The 19,170-nt window shown below is 38.4% G+C and overlaps 1 protein-coding gene across 1 annotated transcript in view; it reads right to left on the bottom strand.

Annotated features, from left to right (window-relative positions):
• Window positions 1-4,406: 4,406 nt before the first annotated feature.
• LOC145465854 (uncharacterized) overlaps window positions 4,407-19,170 on the bottom strand; it is a 46,401-nt gene continuing 31,637 nt past the window's right edge. The window contains exons 14-32 of the mRNA XM_081449610.1: window positions 16,693-16,792; window positions 16,288-16,428; window positions 15,538-15,604; window positions 14,261-14,378; window positions 14,060-14,109; window positions 13,405-13,522; window positions 12,964-13,067; window positions 12,680-12,782; window positions 12,053-12,206; window positions 11,695-11,761; window positions 11,552-11,618; window positions 9,353-9,438; window positions 8,445-8,571; window positions 7,902-7,943; window positions 7,399-7,485; window positions 5,855-5,915; window positions 5,137-5,186; window positions 4,785-4,913; window positions 4,407-4,493 (exon numbers count right to left, since the gene is read on the bottom strand). Coding sequence (XP_081305736.1) covers window positions 4,407-4,493; window positions 4,785-4,913; window positions 5,137-5,186; window positions 5,855-5,915; window positions 7,399-7,485; window positions 7,902-7,943; window positions 8,445-8,571; window positions 9,353-9,438; window positions 11,552-11,618; window positions 11,695-11,761; window positions 12,053-12,206; window positions 12,680-12,782; window positions 12,964-13,067; window positions 13,405-13,522; window positions 14,060-14,109; window positions 14,261-14,378; window positions 15,538-15,604; window positions 16,288-16,428; window positions 16,693-16,792 — 1,758 coding nt within the window. The remainder of the gene's footprint in view (window positions 4,494-4,784; window positions 4,914-5,136; window positions 5,187-5,854; window positions 5,916-7,398; window positions 7,486-7,901; window positions 7,944-8,444; window positions 8,572-9,352; window positions 9,439-11,551; window positions 11,619-11,694; window positions 11,762-12,052; window positions 12,207-12,679; window positions 12,783-12,963; window positions 13,068-13,404; window positions 13,523-14,059; window positions 14,110-14,260; window positions 14,379-15,537; window positions 15,605-16,287; window positions 16,429-16,692; window positions 16,793-19,170) is intronic.

Consider the following 19,170-nt stretch of genomic DNA (forward strand, 5'->3'; position numbering starts at 1 on the left):
ACTTAGTCATTTCATGTTGTTGTTTTGGAGAAGACGGCTAAGAAATGTACCAAGAATCCAAATGCACGTGTAGAACTATTGTTCTACTCATTATGCTCTTTGTTTGGTGACGTTCTCGCTGGCGTCGCCGTCGTGATTTGCTAAAACTCCCTAGTCTTTATTCAGACTCTCTGAGAACACCACGGTCTTGCGAGCTTCTAAAGTCCTTGATAACGCAAGATTGCAAGTTTCAACCAGGGGTTCATCAGGGGCACCCAACGGATCGTTTCGGTAAATTATCTGTGCGGAAGGCCTTTATAATTCCCTCTGATTTTCTTAAGAGAATTGTCACCTCGAACTTTCGTGATATGAGAAATTTAATGTCTGTTGTTTTCGTATTGTTAAAAATCTCGTTTTGAGTACCGAAAAAAGGTCAGCTATCTTTTTCGGGAAGGCGATATGACCTAAGGTTTTCGGGAAAGCGACATAAAAGCCCTAATAAATTCGAGAATACTCAAGTTCCCTTAGAATAACCGAACAGAAAGATTTTTTAGCGCAACCTAAAATTAACCGACAGAGCTTTAAAAGTACTCCAGATAGCCTAAAACAGCATTTAAAAGCATTCGAGAGAAAACGGTCGTTGGTTGCCCCAAGCCCATCACTAGGAGCGTGCAACTACCCCATATTCTTGTCACGGCGTTTTCACGGACCGATCTATTTTTAGTTTGAAGTTACCGCGAATTCAGACTCCCGCAAGAACCTCAGTGGCCAATCACAAACAGAGACTAAATTTTTAACGGACGTTATCATTTCACCGGAAGAACAAAAAGAAACACAAACTGAGGCCGCCGTTTTTTGCCTGAGCGATGCACGCTCATGTAGACCTGAACTGACCTATTTCACGGGAAAGGAAGCCTAAAAATAGACCGGTCTGTAAAAATGCCGTGACATAGGCTTAGTATGGCAGTTGCATGCTTCTAGTGATGGACTCCTGGTTTCAACCCCGGACGTGGAATCCTCCGCGAGAAAATCCTCATCTTGATCGAACTTGAGGACACCCGGAAGACAAACTCTTCATGCTATGCTAATAACAGTGAAGAAACAGAAGTCACATTGGAAGAAGAATCCCACGATACGGGATCGATGAGAACTAGCTAGAACTTCACGAACTGAAATCTAATCCAAGCATTAATTTTTCGCCCACAGACAAAACTTTTTGGGCTTAGGGTTATGTAAACCCTAACCCTATTTTTCTTTTGATGCATAGTTTTCTCTACCGATTTTCTACGTTTAGCGAAAAAATGAAGAAAATCTATCGATTAGAAGTTTGAATTTTTTGCAAAATGCACCATCGAATTCCGTTCTTTTTGACTCTTCGATATTTTTAACTTTAAACCCCTGTAGACCATGCTGAATTACGTTCGCCAATTTTTCAAAATCAGGGTAGTTTTCCACACGCTATATCTCTGAAACGAATTCGGTGACCCCCAATTTTGTTTGCATTTCTGACACAAGTAATTCATCATCTGACTGCATGCGCAGTAAAAATTTTAAGAAAATCTATCCACTGGTAAATTTTCGCGCGAACGTAGGGATGAACTAGTATACTGCAAAAGTTGTCTGGACTGTTCAAATAACTAAGCGTTAAGCAGCAATTCATCGCTGTTAAGTTCTGAAATTTGAAGCGTAAGTGAGCGACTCATTTCAGTGCCGCGATGTCAATTTCGAAACCAATCAAACGCGGCAAACGTCAAACGACATTGGCGTCTCTCTCTTAAGCAAAATTATGGGATGATTGCGATATTGTGTGCATTCCAAAATGACGCCAAGCACAAAACAAAACAACTTGTGATTTGAAGACCTCTTTATTTCACTCTCTTATTATGTTTACGGTTTCTCTGCTTCCTCTGGCAAGAACACTATATTATTTATACAGAAGTCCTGTATATTTACATTTTTCTGCTTGAATGTTGAACGATGTTTACCTTAAAGGCCTAAAAAACAATATGATTATTCGGAAACTACCGAACAATATCATCGGAAGTACTACGATTTACAAGTAGACTTATTTTTAGCGGAAAGTACACATTATAGACACGTTTAGGATCGCTTCGTTCAATCTCGGTTTGTTAGATTCCCCTCTACTAACTATGCTAAAAGATATCAATAATTGCTGTACATGTCTTACTAACACTGTTAAACGGAGTAAGATATGTAGTGTATTAGTAATTTGTAGTATGATGCACTGATATCACAACTGATATTATCATCCTACTGAGTCATGATACGCGTGAAATGCACCACGCGTCTGCGGTGCAAACACATGACTTTGATCCATTCATTCAGTACTTTGCCAACTACGTAGTCAGTTTATATTGCTGGCTATTACATAGATATCGTACGTTTAACTCAAAGCCAAGTAGATAAAAACTATTAATAACAATCAATCAGGCTTTTAAGGAAAACGACCAATTTTTTAAGTTTACAAGACATGTTTCGACAGAACTTCTGTCATCTTGAGTTGAATGATTACAAAGCAAGTTGAATAATAAGTAGACAAAAATGCTAATTAAGACAAATAGTAACAAAAGAACGTGAAAAGGTGTAAATTAAAAGGATAATTTTAGATTTACATGGTGTAATTGCTGATTGAGGCAAGGTAGTTCTTTTTGAATATGGATAGCCTCCTTTATCTTGAGTTGAAAGCTGGTAGTGGCGTGATCTAAAATATGAAAGCGGTCTATTGAACACAATGAGCGACAACGTTCAGAATTCTGAAGATGTTTGAAAATGTGAGAGGCCTTATCAACGGCTAAGTGCTCACGTACGCGTGTGGAAAAATGTCGGTTGGTTTCGCCGACATAACAGGCATTACAGCCCGCACATGTAAACTTCTAAACCACACGTGAACGAAGCCCGCCGGGGATAGGGTCTTGCACACCAAAAAGGTTACCTATCTTAAAGGAAGAAAAAACTAATTTGATGTCTAAATCATTACAATAGCGCTTGATTAAGTGTCGAATCTTCTTCTGAGTGATGACAGAAAAATGGCCTATGTACCGCAGCTTAAAGTAAAACGTGGGCGAGGTGGTAAGGGGGTAGCCCCGGGGACAATGATTGCTATGGGTCCCAGTGATGTAACGGTTAACCACTTTTTCAATTAAATGGGCAGGGAAAAGGTTCTTTTTGAGAATTTCAGTAAGCTTGGTTATGTCCTCGTGTAACCCCAACCAAGTGTTGTTGATCTTGTAGGCCCTGTCAACAAGAGTCCTAATGAGACCTACTTTGTATGAGTACGAGGTGAAGCTAAAATAATTAGTTAATAACCCAGTAAAGGTTTTCTTACGGTAAACCCTAGTTAGGAAAGAATTAGTGTCACTATTATCAATAAGAACATCTAGAAAGGGTAATTTGCGATTAAGTTCTTTTTCCATAGTAAACCTTATGTTGGGGTGCCTTGAGTTAATGTAGTCAAAAAATATAACAGCATCGTGCTCCGAGTGAAATAAACAAAAAGTGTCGTCAACATACCTACGATAAAATAAAATTTTAGAGCATTGAAAATTTTCCAACCATAGTTTTTCATGATGCCCCATAGTTTTTCATGATGCCCACGTTTTACTTTAAGCTGCCGTACATAGGCCATTTTTCTGTCATCACTCAGAAGAAGATTTGAAACTCAATCAAGCGCTGTTGTAATGATTTAGACATCAAATTAGTTTTTTCTTCCTTTAAGATAGGTAACCTTTTTGGTGTGAAAGACCCTATCCCCGGCGGGCTTCGTTCACTTGTGGTTTATAAGTTTACATGTGCGGGCTGTAATGCCTGTTATGTCGGCGAAACCAACCGACATTTTCCACACGCGTGCGTGAGCACTTAGCCGTTGATAAGGCCTCTCACATTTTCAAACATCTTCAGAATTCTGAACGTTGTCGCTCATTGTGTTCAATAGACCGCTTTCATATTTTAGATCACGCCACTACCAGCTTTCAACTCAAGATAAAGGAGGCTATCCATATTCAAAAAGAACTACCTTGCCTCAATCAGCAATTACACCATGTAAATCTAAAATTATCCTTTTAATTTACACCTTTTCACGTTCTTTTGTTACTATTTGTCTTAATTAGCATTTTTGTCTACTTATTATTCAACTTGCTTTGTAATCATTCAACTCAAGATGACAGAAGTTCTGTCGAAACATGCCTTGTAAACTTAAAAAATTGGTCGTTTTCCTTAAAATCTTTACGTGTCTGCTGTTATCTAAATCAATCAGGCATATGTCCACATAGCTACTCTTAATTCTAGTCCTTGCCAGCTACAATATCTACTCCCCTCAATAGAAGGACAGTTTTTACAATAGGTATTTAAAACTATTTTGAAGTCTTTTTCTCATGGGTTCAATTAATCTAACAGTGATTTAAAACGTACTAGTGGCAACTCTGCCGGTTTCTTTTAGTTGTTGTTTCCTGCTTCCTCGAATGTGTGATCAGTGGTGGCACACTTTGTTGAGACTCCTGAAACAAAAAGACAATTCCGATAGTCCACGAAGACAGTGGCCATCATCTTTTGAAAGTATAACAGATTACTGCATGAAATCGACGATAAATAATAAAGCCCTTACAAGCTATCTCCATTGTTGCCCTCAACAGGGTAACGAAACCTTCTTGTCACCTAATCGACATTTGTCTCACTTACGTCTCTTACTTACGTGTATGTCCATAATCCCCCCGGCGGGGGGTAATGGGCCGTCATTTGCCCCCCACCATTTCAATATTAATTTTACTTTATCGATCTGTCTATCTTACCATGGGGCAATTCAGGAAAGACGTCTCATTTTGTACGTTCGTCACAGACAGCTTGCTGGCGCTTTTATCTTGGAAAGCCCGTTTTACCTGAAGCGAACTCTCCGCGAAGTCTCGACTGTCAGTCACAGGCTACAAAGAAATGTCAGTCAAAATAGAATGTGTTCATTATTAAATGCATCAAGTTATTTTCTTTGGCACTAATAAGTGTCAGCAGTGATCTGCTCTTTTCTCAAACAAGCGAAAGACTGTAACATTGAGAATTTCTGTACTAGGTGAGTTTTACGTTCTCTACATTAAGTGCGATTACGTGACCGTATGACGTAGAAGTTAAAAGCACAATGAGCGGATTTACCTGGACTTGAACAACTTTACTTGTGCTCTTACGTTTGAGAGTAATTGTCGCTGTAACAAGAAAAAAGAATACCTTAATCGGTCAGCTTTCCACCGGTTGGGATTTACAATACGGTTATGTTCAATTTTCATCGACTATTTCTTTATTTACTGTGTCCACGATTAACACAGCGGTGCTAAATCCATTGGCACAACAATAAAGTCACTTTCATATTCATAGTTTTCTTCTGAGATGCAACTATGCATGTTTATTATATGGCTAGCTCCGTGAGCGGGCAAGATGAATCAAATCCTGCGCTGTGATTGGCTACCCAAGCGGGCAAGATGGAACTATCTTGCCCGCTCGGTACTACCCGCCGTGTCCCGGAAGAAAAATTTCCCCGAAAGCTACATAATAAATCCTTTATTGATCAAGCTTGCTCGGTCAAGATGGCTGGATATTGGCCTCGTTCTTTTTTCTGCGAGTTTATAAACACGCAAAAAAGAACTTGGCCATCTTGACCTCACACTTGGTCAATAACCCATACATATCTACTTTCCCGGTATCCTGTCCCTAGGAAAACTAGGAAGGAGCACTTAGTTATGATCTGAGTGGCATGTGGTGATACACAAGCACTGAGTCCAATATATGACCAATTTCATTGGTGCCCACGCTCTTCAGGTAACTCAAAATGAATGCTAACAGATTTAAGTTACAAAGAAACAAATAACTTTGTTACCCTTGAGTTTTTCAAAACTATTAGAGTTCGAAAACTTTTTGCTCCCAGAGTCCTCTGATGGCTGAAAAAGAAGTAAGCCACTGAGCTGAGGTATCTATTAACAACACTCATGTAAGTGTCAAGTCAGCCATTCCGCTAGACAACCAGGCAACTATGGCCAGGTAACCAGCCAGCCAGCCCGTCAGTCAGTCAGTCAGTCAATCATTTAATCAGTCCGTCTGTCCATCCGTCTGTCCTTCGGTCTTTTAGTCTGTCAGACAATTTAGCACTGAGTTGTAAAGCAATAAAGTGTTACCGGGATGTTACAAACTGTTCACAAGTGCGAAAACTAAGTGAACCACAGCCGGACACAAAAAACCCTTAAAACCAGGAATGTGAGCCCCCGACCAAGGCAGTGGTGTCACCCTTGGGTTATGGGGTATTCTAACACAAGTACTTGGTGACACATAGGAACTTGCAGCAATCTGATTATATGACAGCAATATAGTGCCTATGAAGTAAAAAACAATTGCTGCTTATTTGAAACAGAATGACACCAACTATGTTGTTGCCATGGCGACACTCTTGGCTCCAGTCTCTTTTTGTGAAAAACCAAATATCCCCATTTGAAACCTTTTAAGGGACAGAGGGTCCTGCTCAGAACACACATGGTTTCCATATTGTCTAGACTCCCACCATTAGATTGTTGGGAGTGGATGATCCTTGTTTAAGATAAAATCTGGGAATTTTAGTTTTAATTAAAACAGGACCAGTGGCATAACTGTTGCCATGGCAATGGCACGACAGGTGTCATTTTGTTTCTTTAGTGATGTACATTTCTGGTGCCAAGTTTAAAGATCACTGCTTTAATATTTCAACAGATATTCTTGATTGAGTGTTGTACTGTTTTAGCGGAACTATGACGTCATCGCTTTCCTCATTTCCATAATACAAAAAATGTGAATATCTCTAAAACGAAAAATGATATTCCAAAAAGGAAAACGTCATTCTTCTTTACTTTGAAAAGCCTCTCAAATAAGCAGCAATTATTTTTTACTTCATAGGCACTTTAAAGAATCATAAGAAATCGAAAACTAACACTAGTGAACAACGAAAAAAAAAAAGGAACTTTATGTATGCAATCGGCGAAGGCTGACCGTAAAAAGTCTCACCTGCTAACCCAGGGGCGGATCTAGGGGGAGGGTGCAAGGGGTATGCACTCCCCCCATCCCAAAATGAAGCCTTCGTCTTTGTATTTGGTTTTAAAATTTATTCACCTCACCAGTCAGTTACCCCATTCCTTAGTGGTGTACCCTCTCCAAAGAAAAATCCTGTATCCACCCCTGTAAGCAACTAAGTACAAACTCTAATCCCACTATACACTTTGCTTCTCAAACCCACCTCAACCTTCTACTCCATGTCAGCGGAATAGCAATTAATGCTACTTTAACATAATCAAAAAATAACATTATCTAACACTATCGTATATAGTTTCAACATGAAATCTCTAGAAGCAATTAAGTGATGAATGTTAATGTAGAAATACTCTGTATGTGTATACTTACGGAGAGTGAGAAGGAAGCATTGTATTGAGAGTCATTCTCTTTTGAGAGCGCATGCTTCTCTCTCTGTCGGCGAAATGCCTGGCGCACCTAAAATATATATGTGAAAAATTATCTTTTCTGCCTAACAGGCCTGTTTCTATTTCTCACTGAACTTTTTTCTTGACTACATCTCTTAGGAAAATAAATTTAAAAACTCAGTTTGGGGATTGAGAGATGAATTTCAATTTTGTTGTTGTTGTTGTTGTTGTTGTTTTTACTCCCTTGGCCTCAAAGCCAAGTAAGATGAATGTAAGAATACACTCATCTTCTTTACAGAAACAAACAGATGACAATTTTGATCACTGTAATTATGCCCTTGTTATAGATAATGGTTCCTTGAACTTGCCAAACTTCAGCCTGTTTTGGAGACCTGGCTCCAATCCGAATTAATCAATCAAGATTCTACACCATTTCACATGCTGACTTTTTCTGTTCTATGCTCTTCATCAGTGAACTAGATATACCTCAGCATTGAAAACGCAATGCAGCAGGAAGATCAGTAGACCCTAATAAGAGTAAAGGATATATAGAGAATATTACATGACGGCGCAAAGATATGAATTATGTAACTTCATACCACCATGTAGTTGTCTTTTCGTTTTGTGCAAAAACCGTTAAAAGTGGGATTAAATAGTGCCATCAGTATCCTCACTAGTAAGGATATGGAAAGTATGCCACTCGGGGTTTCAGATGTGGTTTTGAATAAACTGGTGTATTTTCTAGTAAAATCCTCATGACTATATAATAAAGTGGACTAACTCAAACCGTATCACATGTAAGTACTTCTAAATATGCAAGTGAACTGTAACAACATTGGCTATTAATTTAGATTTTTTACACTTGTATATGAAACACTGAACAAGACAGCCAGAAATGAGTGACAGAGAGTGCACTGTTGATTTGTGAAAGGAGGTGGATGCAGCTTATACACATATGTGCAAGCATTAAATGAAAACAGCTAACTCAACAATCAAGACATAGGAGTCTCTAACAGTTTCCACCCTAACCTGAAATCCATTGACAATGGCAAAAGCGTACACGAACACAATGGTACCTTTGTTCAAAGCAAACAGGCCAAGAACCCAGCCCACACCAAGAATGGGCATGAGTACGAACAGGCCCTTGATCCCAGCTCTGAAAAACAAATCATAACTCATAGATCTACATTAAGTGAATTTATACTTTCTCAGCACGAATAATGGACCAAAAAGAAAAACAGACAGTATGCCTTTTTCTTTCTTTTCATGCTTATAGTTATGTTGTTATGTTAATCTGTTGGTGATTTCAGTTACAACAGTATTAGAAAATGAGAGTGTGTATTCATTTGTGTTATTCTTGTGCTTAGTGCTTATGCATGTTTCACTGTTCTCCTCAACTTCTGCCTAAGTCCCTACGTATGCTTATGTCAAGCCTTTGTAAAAGGCCAGAAGTCTATAATGCATTATAAATGTCCGGTTAGCCAAGTAGGTACCTTGGCAGAATACATTTCAAGTGTACTAAGTACCTTTGGTTTTATCTGAACTCAGATATTAGTGCGTTACATTTCAGTTTTGCTGGACTTTTTTCCAGGTTAATCATTTTGCAAAGTCATTAGTATCTTGACTCTTGGGCTCAGATTGACATATTCTCATCGACAATGGCCTTTTCAAAACTTATCTTGCCAGGCTGACCAAAGCACTAAGGGAACTGTGTTCTACCATTTACTATGTTAGAAGGTATATTTTTACATAAGGTTGATTTTTTGTGTTGCGTAAAAGAACTTACTTAACATGTTTGTGATCAGCTTACAAGACTTATCTCACAAGGCCTAACACACTAAGGGAACTGGTTTCATCCATTTACATGTGCATGTACTATGTTAGACAGTATATTTTTACATAAGGTTGATTTTTTTGTGTTGCATAAAAGTACTTACTTGACATGTTCGTGGTCAGAGCTTTTGACAGCAGAAGCGGAATACACAACCGTTTTCACCACCATGCCCAGCACAAAGCAGTTGATCTAGAGAAAAATATAACAAAGGTTTTTGTTTCCATAATTAAATATCCCATAAATGCCATCATCATCTTACCTTACAAGTAAAACTGCTGACAAAGATTCCGAAATTATTTGACAAGTCCCCTATCATGAGTGGAATGAATGGTTGTAACCAAGGAACGGCCAGATAACTAACTCCTACTGTTTCAGAAATATAGGACCCTAAACTTCATATATTATATGAAGTTTAGGGTCCTATATTTCTGTGCTTTTCCAATGGATTCTTATGAAATTTTGCCTATTTGCTAAATTCAGCATGGTAGCCTGCGTAACCCTAGCCCTAACCCTAACCTGCTCCACAGACTACAGCATGGTCATTGATCTATTGAGGTGTGTTTTGTTTACATTAAAAATACAAAAAATATTCAATATTGCTGGTTTTCAGTGTCACACAATTCAAAATAAATCAAAATCAAAATCAAAACCAGTCAATAGATAAAGTCCAGACTCTGGGAAATGAAAGAAGGTAAATATACAAAGACTCTCGCCAAAATTCTGGTCACAACAATTTTTCTTATGCGAGGTACGCATAGAAATTTTTTACCTAAATTTATAGAGATTTGTATGGAGACGCCATGCTGGTGCCCATCCGTATGGGCACCAACATGGCGGCCAGAAACCAACAGAAACATCTGTCACTGAGTTTTGCTACAAAAGCATGAATTTATCCCTCGAGGAGCTCTAAAACATTTAAATAATACTTTTTCTAAGACAAGAACTGTTCAGATAGCCAAGTTCCCCGAAATAAGTCACTTTTTTAACCATCATGACACCTCTCTAGGCCGTCATGTAAATGTCACGTCACGCAAAAGCTTAGAAATTCAAGCACACTGTATCACAAAACCAAGAACCCATTTGGAGCGAAAATTTGTATGAATATTAGTTTTCAGCTGCTCTTATACATCATTTTAGTAAAATCTCAGGAAGATCAATAGCTTTGTAGTTCGAATTTTGGTGATGTCATGTGAAAACCAGCTATTGTGTGGCATCGTGGAAGTGGTTCATTGCTGCCCCAGTAAATAAAACAATTACTGCAGTGAAATTTGGATTTCTGTCTGCCCAAAAGGGTCTCCATCAAAAGGCACAAAAAATGTTGTATCATGTGTTTCTTTAATATCTCAATAAATATTTAAAGGAGAATAATCTACTATATCTCATTTAAAAGAGCATAAAACGTGCCCTCTAGAAAAAAAATTTTGCCTTCATGGAAGCTGGTGGTACTTTAAAAAAAATGAAGAAAAAAATTAAATTTGACAAAAAAAAAGGGGGGGGAAAGAGTTGGAAAAGCAAAACATTGTATTTCCACTCCTCTGGTCGAATTTGATGTAAAGACAAATATTAATCTATGAGCAAACACATCCTGTAAACACTGGGCTGCCGCAGGAGCTGTTTTCGTGATTTCAGCATCGATTTTCTCGGAAAGTGTTGGAGAGATGAAGCTCAAATTCGGCGAAGAGATAGAGACAAATCTCACTGATCAACAACCGTCGCCATTCAGGTTAGATTTTCAGTATTTTGGCGTTAATTCCAGTTTGAAGTGGAGGATGCCACATAGAGTGGCCTGCCTGTGACGAAACGAAGCTTTTTTCCTAAGTTTCTGAGCTTCACGCTCCCAAAAACGATTCTATACACATAATTCAATAATTAATCGCGATTCTAAACATAAAAGCATCCCATACCTTTCGGATTGTTGTCAGCTTCAAAAAACATCTTCAGGATCTTTACAAATCGTCCAAATTGTGCAAATCGTTCGATCAACAATGTCGGCCATTTTGAGTTGAGAGACCTTGATCTTAGAAATCGTCGTGTATGTCACATTGAACTGTCTTAGCTCAAATTTGCGGGAGACTGGATGATTCTCTTGTCGTGCATTCTACCAATCGAATAGACGGGGAATTTTCGCAATTTTTTTTCTAATTTTCCGGACAAATTTGACTGGTAAAAATAGCAAAGGACCTCTGATCTCAAAGAGGAAAGAAAAGAAACATTTTATCGCATTAAATAATACAGTGATATGTGAAATAAGATTATGTTTTGTTTTTTGATCTTTTTTATTCCTCATATTTTCAAAACATACCGCAATGATGGCGATGACAGGGCCAATAAATGCCCAGATGGTTCCATCCTCAGTAGATAACCAGCAACTACAAAGTACATAAGAAGTGTTCTCAGAAAGCCTTCATTTAATTCATACCGTAAATAAGATTTCAAATTTCTTACACTTCGCTGTTGCCATAGCTGTTTGGCTTCATGGAGAATGTGATGACGACTGGTATGATTGAGAAACCTGCAGCAAAAAAGATGAGACCAAGAGGCACTCGAAAAAGATGTTTTTTCAAGAAACACACGAGAAAGTTTTGCAGCAAACTAATGTGCTCTCCTAAAGTTCCAATATCGCTTTTGATATTCAAACTGTTTTTGCTCTACTTTTTTAGAGTTGCTTATTGTCTCCGTTGTTACTTACTTTGACATACAATAGATTGACAGTAAAATGTATTCCGTATTTCTCTATCGTCAGGTAACTTCACTCAATTTTTTAAAGTATTTGCACTGTGACATGAAATGAGTATTTACTCACACCATCCAAACACATAGTAGTAGGCCATTTTGATATTCTCTGTTCGAAACACTTGGACAACTTTCAAGTACAAATGCAATCCCTCCACTAGCATCCAGGTAAACGCGGTCAGGAAGAAGTAGTGCAAAAACACTGCAATAATTTCACAAAGGACCTGCGGAGAAACGAAAGACAAAGAGAAGAGAAAGTTTCAACTGAATCTGAGGTCATCCGGCTGGCCTCATCAAGTTCTCTTTTCGTAAGCCCGCTTCAGGCATTTTATGGTTCATCAAATAGGATTTCTACGATAACTGCAGAAATTCTTGCGCACTCATTGGCCACTTTTCATTGTCAATAAGCGGACAGACACATGATTTTATAATTTATGCGATGCGTCACGAGCGAGAGCGGACAATTCGACAATTTGTTATCGTAAAAACAAAAATGACATTAGGTTTTTATGCGTCTGTCCTGTTATTGACAATGAATTTCGTCATAACATTGTCAAATTAGTCTGCGGATCCACTCGGCTGTCGCCTTGTGGATTCACAGCTACTTTGATTAATGCTATGGCGAAATTCATGATCAATAACAGGACAGACGCATGAAAAACTGACGTCAATTTGTTAAGTTGACTTGATTGATTACCTGACTGGATGTCTCCTTTATACCGGCCAGAAAGAGTATATGAGCCAGAAGTAATGCAACGACCAGATTAGTATGAATCTTATGTCGTTCCGATGACAGTGATCTGAAACGAACACAAAAAAGTTGTCATTTCTAATTTTATACCCTTCTATTCAGTGGACTAGTTATATTACCTACCTAATGACATTGAAAAGTTCAGCTCTTATCAAGTTCTTATTAGGAACGAGGAACAACCTCCCTCGTCTCTAGAGCTCAGTGTCACAGCATTACAATTGTTCACTTACTCGATGCTTAAGAATATAATAAGGGTGATGATCAGAGCTGCCGTCGATATTCCACAGCCAATGTAGGTGATGATACTCAGCGCCAGAATGTCCTCCTTAGAGAGCTGTAACCAAAGGAAGCAAACTTTCTTTTAAACCCTAAGCAACCTGATGCTTTCTTCTTTGAAAAGAGACGAGAATACTTAAACCCATTCACATAAGAAACACTAGTTTAAAACCTGTTTCTCTTTGACTAACCGAAGCTACTGGGGTGAAACAATTCAAAACGTATTTCAATTCTCTCTAGGAACTGCAACATTAACCGATGTAAATATCAGCCCTTAAGTCTGCTGTGCCTTGTTTTTCTTTCTCGTGGCATGAAACTTACGATCTTGTTTAAGCCCCTTGTCGAACAAAAGTAAGATATCAACATAACAAACAGAACAACATGTATTTACAAACCGGTATTTTCCTATGTTGCATAAGTATCGCAAAACTGGTGAAATGGTCGGCTTGGCACACTGTGTGTGTAGAGCTCGAGTTCGGTTTTAATTCTTGGACACCATCAGTTAACCAGACACTAGAAATTAAAATGCCTTCTTAAAAGAACTATTTGTCTTTATTTTAAAGTGAAGTTATACTGATCCAATAAATAATCAACACTTATCCACTGGAAAGCAGGTTATTCGCTGGATAAAGCTATCCCCTCTTTCAACAACTGGCCCGCGCAGTGAACATGGGGAGCAGTTGCTGAAATCAGGCATTTCTTTTTATTCTTAAGACTTCGCTTCGTCGACTGCAAGATATTCAAAGCAGTATGAAACAAAATAGCAGTAGTTCGTTGATCGGCAGCCTCTGATGACAAACTGTACGTGTCAAATTGATAACCTGTAATTTACCTATGTTCAGACCAGTGATATTTCGTTCTAGATGGCAGTTTGGTTTTCGAAATGTGGTCAGATTTGACGTAATTTCATTATTCAGCTGTAGAAGTGGATTGGCGTGGTCTTTCTATGAGAAACTAGAGTCACTATATGTGGGTATTGGGAGGAGAGAGAATGGATGGAGATGAATATTGGAACTTGAAGAAACTTTCGCAAGAAAATAATGGTTATACCTTTTTTTGAGACTCCAATATGAGCACTGTCTCTCAGGTTCCTCAGCTGACTAGAATAAAGAATGAAAAAAGTTTCCTTTTTTCAGTTATGAGCATTCTTCGTAATCAGGATGAAACAGTTCTGCGCTTGCTTACAGGTTCTCACCAAACCACGAAGATTTCCCAGGACCATTGCTTTTTTTATTAATCAAAAACACTTACCAATGTTTTGAAGGTCAAAAGAGCAGGAGGTGAAAGGTCAAAGACAGGTTTTTCATCAAACTCAAGAAAACAAGACATGACAAGAGAAGAAACAATCAAGTCGTCATCTTCATTCCCGCTGCAACAGGAATAGAGTTTAGATTACCGTAAAAATATATGGTAAAAGTACAGCATTTGTCACTATCACAAACATGCTGATCTTAGCAGTATACAGCTGACACATAACACATACAAACTTATTAAATGTGCTAGCTCACCATGAGTTTCTGTGCAGCTCAGTGGTTAAAGCGCCCGCCTATAAGAGGTCATGGCTTAGAATGCCGTCGGTTCCTGACATGTTTTATTTGTCCCATACTTCTGACATTCAGTCACTACGCGCGCTGTGATTGGTCAATTTAGCGGGCTGTATTCTACCGTACGGTCCGCTGAAATTTAAAGCTGTTTTTGTTGTCAAAATTTTTCATGATTTATCGCCAAGTGTTCTTAACATCGATAGCAAGTAAAAGTTTAAACTTTCATTCACTTTAAATTGTGTATTAAAGGGACACTGACACCATTTTTAGCATGATTTTGGAAATCTCAAAACCATACATCGATCACTGGAAGCTGAACAATAATGATTTTATTTTGTAGAGCAGTACTCGACAAATAATTAAAATCCATTAGGAAGTGAGGATGGCTAACGATGGTGATGATGGAAACGGATTGCGATATGGATTTTTGAAAAAGCGTCAGGATGTCAGTTTTTCAAAGGTCCAAGTTTGGCTCGAAAATCGTTAAAATTTTGCAAAAATGTTGCTGAAGTGTGGACTTCCTTCAAGAAATTGCTTTCAATCATTTAGTTAGGGCTATTTAAGTTCTTATACTTAAATTTAGGGACCGTTTCGTTTACTTATAACAGTTTTAAGTAAATATATCGTGACAGTGGACTTAACAACAATTTCAAATTGACTCGTTTAGCTTTCGACGTGCGTCAGAAATTTGAAGCAGTTCCGCGTGAAAAGAAATCGTTCCCGAACCCGTCAGGCACACAGTAGAAATATAATAAATATCTTACCAACCTCGTATTCTCGATCCGTACTGTGTGTAACGGATCCCCGTTTTTCCCTTTTCGATTTTTGGCCCGAACGCTTTGCGCTTGGGCTACAAATCGAATGTGAAAAAACTCAGTCTGTAACTCACAGTACGGACCTAGAACTCGGTTAATAAAAGTGGACATTGCCTAATCTCAGCTATGCAACGGTGACAAAAATAACACAAATAAACGATTTACTTACTTGTTCGGTTCATTTGGCAGTCCATCTTCAACACCTTTGTAAAGCAGGACAATAAACGAGTAGTTTTCTATTTAAGAACAAGTATAATTGTAGTTTAGTATAATGTTCATCGTGGGCATCAACAAACAGTTTGTTTCTAATATACAGAAATATCATGATAGAGCGGTTTTCAATCGAGTGTCGAAAGTAATTAGACAATTACTTGTTTTGGTTTTGGTTTTGGTTTTGGTTTTGGTTTTACTACGGTTTGAGATTGGATTGAGTAGTCTAATTGTTTAGTAATTGGTTTGGTTTTGGTTGTACGACACTCAATTATCCTCAACTATCCCGGTTGTAAGTCTTCCCCTTTTGCCCCCTTGTATAAAAGTCCCTACGCGTATGAGTTCATTTGTCTGCTAACCAACAATATCTTGATTGGCGAGACTTCATCCTCCGGCTGTAATCCCTCCCACCAGTTATTTGTCAATGAAATAGAGAGGTCAAGGTTTCGATTGAGAGATGATAATGTTAAAATGATACTGATTTAGCTTTGTGATAGTTTTTAGTACAGTCTTCGCATGACCTGGCGACTGATTTCACAGCATATCAGATTGCGCTTACACCCGATATTCTGTCCGTGGGCTATACCAATCCTTACTAACTTACACCTGAAGCAAAGAACATTGCCCTTCAAAGAATGTGCGTCATTGTGCCCCAAAACATCATCACGTGGGAGTAATTTGTCCTAACAAGTAATACGTGTAAGCCTACCTTTAGCATTCATGACTGTTTCCTTTGGAATGAAAACAAAATCAGAAACGCCTTTCCACGAGGGTTCTTTGATGTCTAAGTAGTTTGGAGTTCTGATGTCTTCGATAAGTGAATTGACACCCTTTTTAACGACTTCAGCGACTACAAGCAATAAAAGAGAATTGTTAATTACAGGTCTCCCTTGGTTCCCAAAAAGTGAGAATATCTGTTTAGGAAATGTCATTTTAAGGTATCCGATTATAAGACACTAAGTATTCAATGATTCCTTATACGTACCTGACTACACTCCTCTCGCGGTGCGGACGTCTATTTTAAATTTGCTAAGATAATAAACTTAATAATAACTCACATTGCACAGGTATTATTCACTACAGAAAATTTATTTTCAGCGGGAATCGTACTTACCAGCGTTTTTCGTCGAAATAGTATATTTGATTTCTGGCAGAGAACTGCTGTTTACTACAGTAACTAAAATGTCTTCCAGGCTCTGCATCAGATTGGGCATCTATATATATAAGAAAAGATAACTCAGATAAAGCTAACACCGTAGTTAACCTCGTAGGGCAAGTTGACCTATTAGGGTTTGAGACTAATAGTCAATGATGATGGATGTTTATCGATATAATCGATTTTAATTAATCGATTAATATCGGCCATCGGCGACTATATTCGATTATTTAGGATTGTCGTCTTCTATCACTTTAATCATCAATCAATTTTGTATCTGGAACGCGTGTGAAAGAGAGAGGATTCGGAACGGGTTAGCCTCCTCCGCTGACCTTCTTTGGGCCCTTTGCGTTCTTTGCGTGTGGCGAGCAAGAAGAAATTGTCTGCGTGGGAGGCTATTCGTAACTTCACGTAGAGATAATCTAATCGGCGCGTGTCGCGGGTCGCGGTAAATTGTCGCGGGTCCGAAATAACAGTAACAATAACAATAACTATAAAAACATTTTAAAATATATATATTTCGTATTTTCGATAGCTTGAAAATAAGCGGATAATAAATTTTAAAATTTTAGTTTATGTGCGCCCTTTCCCGCGCAGTGGGTTTTTGAGTGGGGCGCTTAAATGCGAAAATTGATTTGAAGTCCCTCTTGTGGTTGTGCAGATTTCGTGAAGAATTCTGGAAAAGAATTATGTAAACTCATCATATGGCCAGCTCCGTGAGCGGGTAAGATGAATCAAATCCTACGCTGTGATTGGCTACCCGAGCGGGCAAGGTAGAGCTATCTTGCCCGCTCGGGACTACCCGCCGTGTCCCGCAAAAAAAATTTCCCCGAAAGCCATATAATAAATCCTTTATTGACCAAGCTTGTTCGGTCAAGATAGCTACGAGTGTATAGACCTCGACTCCGTCTTGGTCCATAAACACGCAAAAAAAAAAACTTGGCCAATATCTGGCCATCTTGACTTCACACTTGGTCAATAACCCATACATATAACATGGACATTACCTAACATATGTCGACTGCCGGAGAACAGTAATCTGTTGCATCAGCTGTTTTTAACTGATAACGAGGCCTTGTCTGTGAAGTATATATGAAATAATTCATATTTGAACTGCGGTTGTAGATGAAAGTGAAGAATGATCATCGCAGTAAATTTTCCAACTTGTTTAAATTTTCTTAAATTGCTTAAATTGGAAAATTTACTGCGATGATCATTCTTCACTTTTATCTACAACCGCAGTTTAAATATGAATTATTACATATATACTTCACATCATTTCACTCCTCACGGGAAGATGTGAACTCAATTAATTGACCTCGCTCCCGATGTGTGGCTTCATAGCTCAGTTGGTAGAGCATCGCACCGGTATCGCGTAGGTCACGGGCTCGAATCCCGTTGAAGCGCTGATTTTTTCAGGCTTCTTCTTTCCAATTGCTTAAATTGGAAAATTTACTGCGATGATCATTCCTCTCTTTCATCTACAACCGCAGTTCAAATATGAATCGTTTCATACATACTTCACATCATTTCACTCCTCACGGGAAGATATGAACTCAATTAATTGACCTCGCTCCCAATGTGTGGCTTCATAGCTCAGTTGGTAGAGCATCGCACCGGTATTCGCGGAGGTCACGGGTTCGAATCCCGTTGAAGCCCAAATTTTTTCAGGCTTCTTCCCTCCAATTGCTTAAATTAGAAAATTTACAGCGAGGCCTTGTCTGTTGTTGGAAATTCCTACTCAGTCATTCCACAAAACCTGATGTATAAAAAGGGCACCAACAAAACTAGATAATACAGGAACTTCTTTCAAATGTCTGGACTCTAGAATTTAAGAAAAAGAAAAGAGGACCAGCACCAAGATCCAAGATGCCGGGCTTGTAGAAAAATACAAAATGAAGATGAATTAACCGTCAACGTTATAGGGCTTTATGTTCCTTATGAACAGAATTTCGTTACAGAAACAATGTTTTATTTTTGTCGGAAACAACAATGCATAAACAATATTCCGCATTGGACTAATTTAAAACCACCGGATAGAATCAGAGCGGACAGATTAATTAGTGACGTCACAATAGCAGTTTTGAAAGATGATGGTTTGCCTTTGTAATACTGTAAACTGATTACAAATTTTAGGAATCGATGCGTTTGAACTTCGTGTGTTCGTTGTTTGTCTAGCTGAAGGGTGTGTTTGAATTTTGAGAGTTTGTTGTCTGTTTTGCTCCCTACTTCTTGCAAATAATAGTAACCTAAAATTTTAAAATTTATGACCTGCTAAGTTTAAAGCTATTGTTATTGTTATTGTTTTTGGAAAACTAGGAAACAATAAAAGTTCAATTTTTCGGACCCGCGACAATTTACCCGCGACCCGCGACACGCGCCGATTAGATTATCTCCCCCACGTAACGAGTTCCCGCCTCTACAAAAATTAACAGA

The sequence above is a fragment of the Orbicella franksi genome, chromosome 13, assembly GCF_964199315.1.
Source record: "Orbicella franksi chromosome 13, jaOrbFran1.1, whole genome shotgun sequence".
Lineage (NCBI taxonomy): Eukaryota > Metazoa > Cnidaria > Anthozoa > Scleractinia > Merulinidae > Orbicella > Orbicella franksi.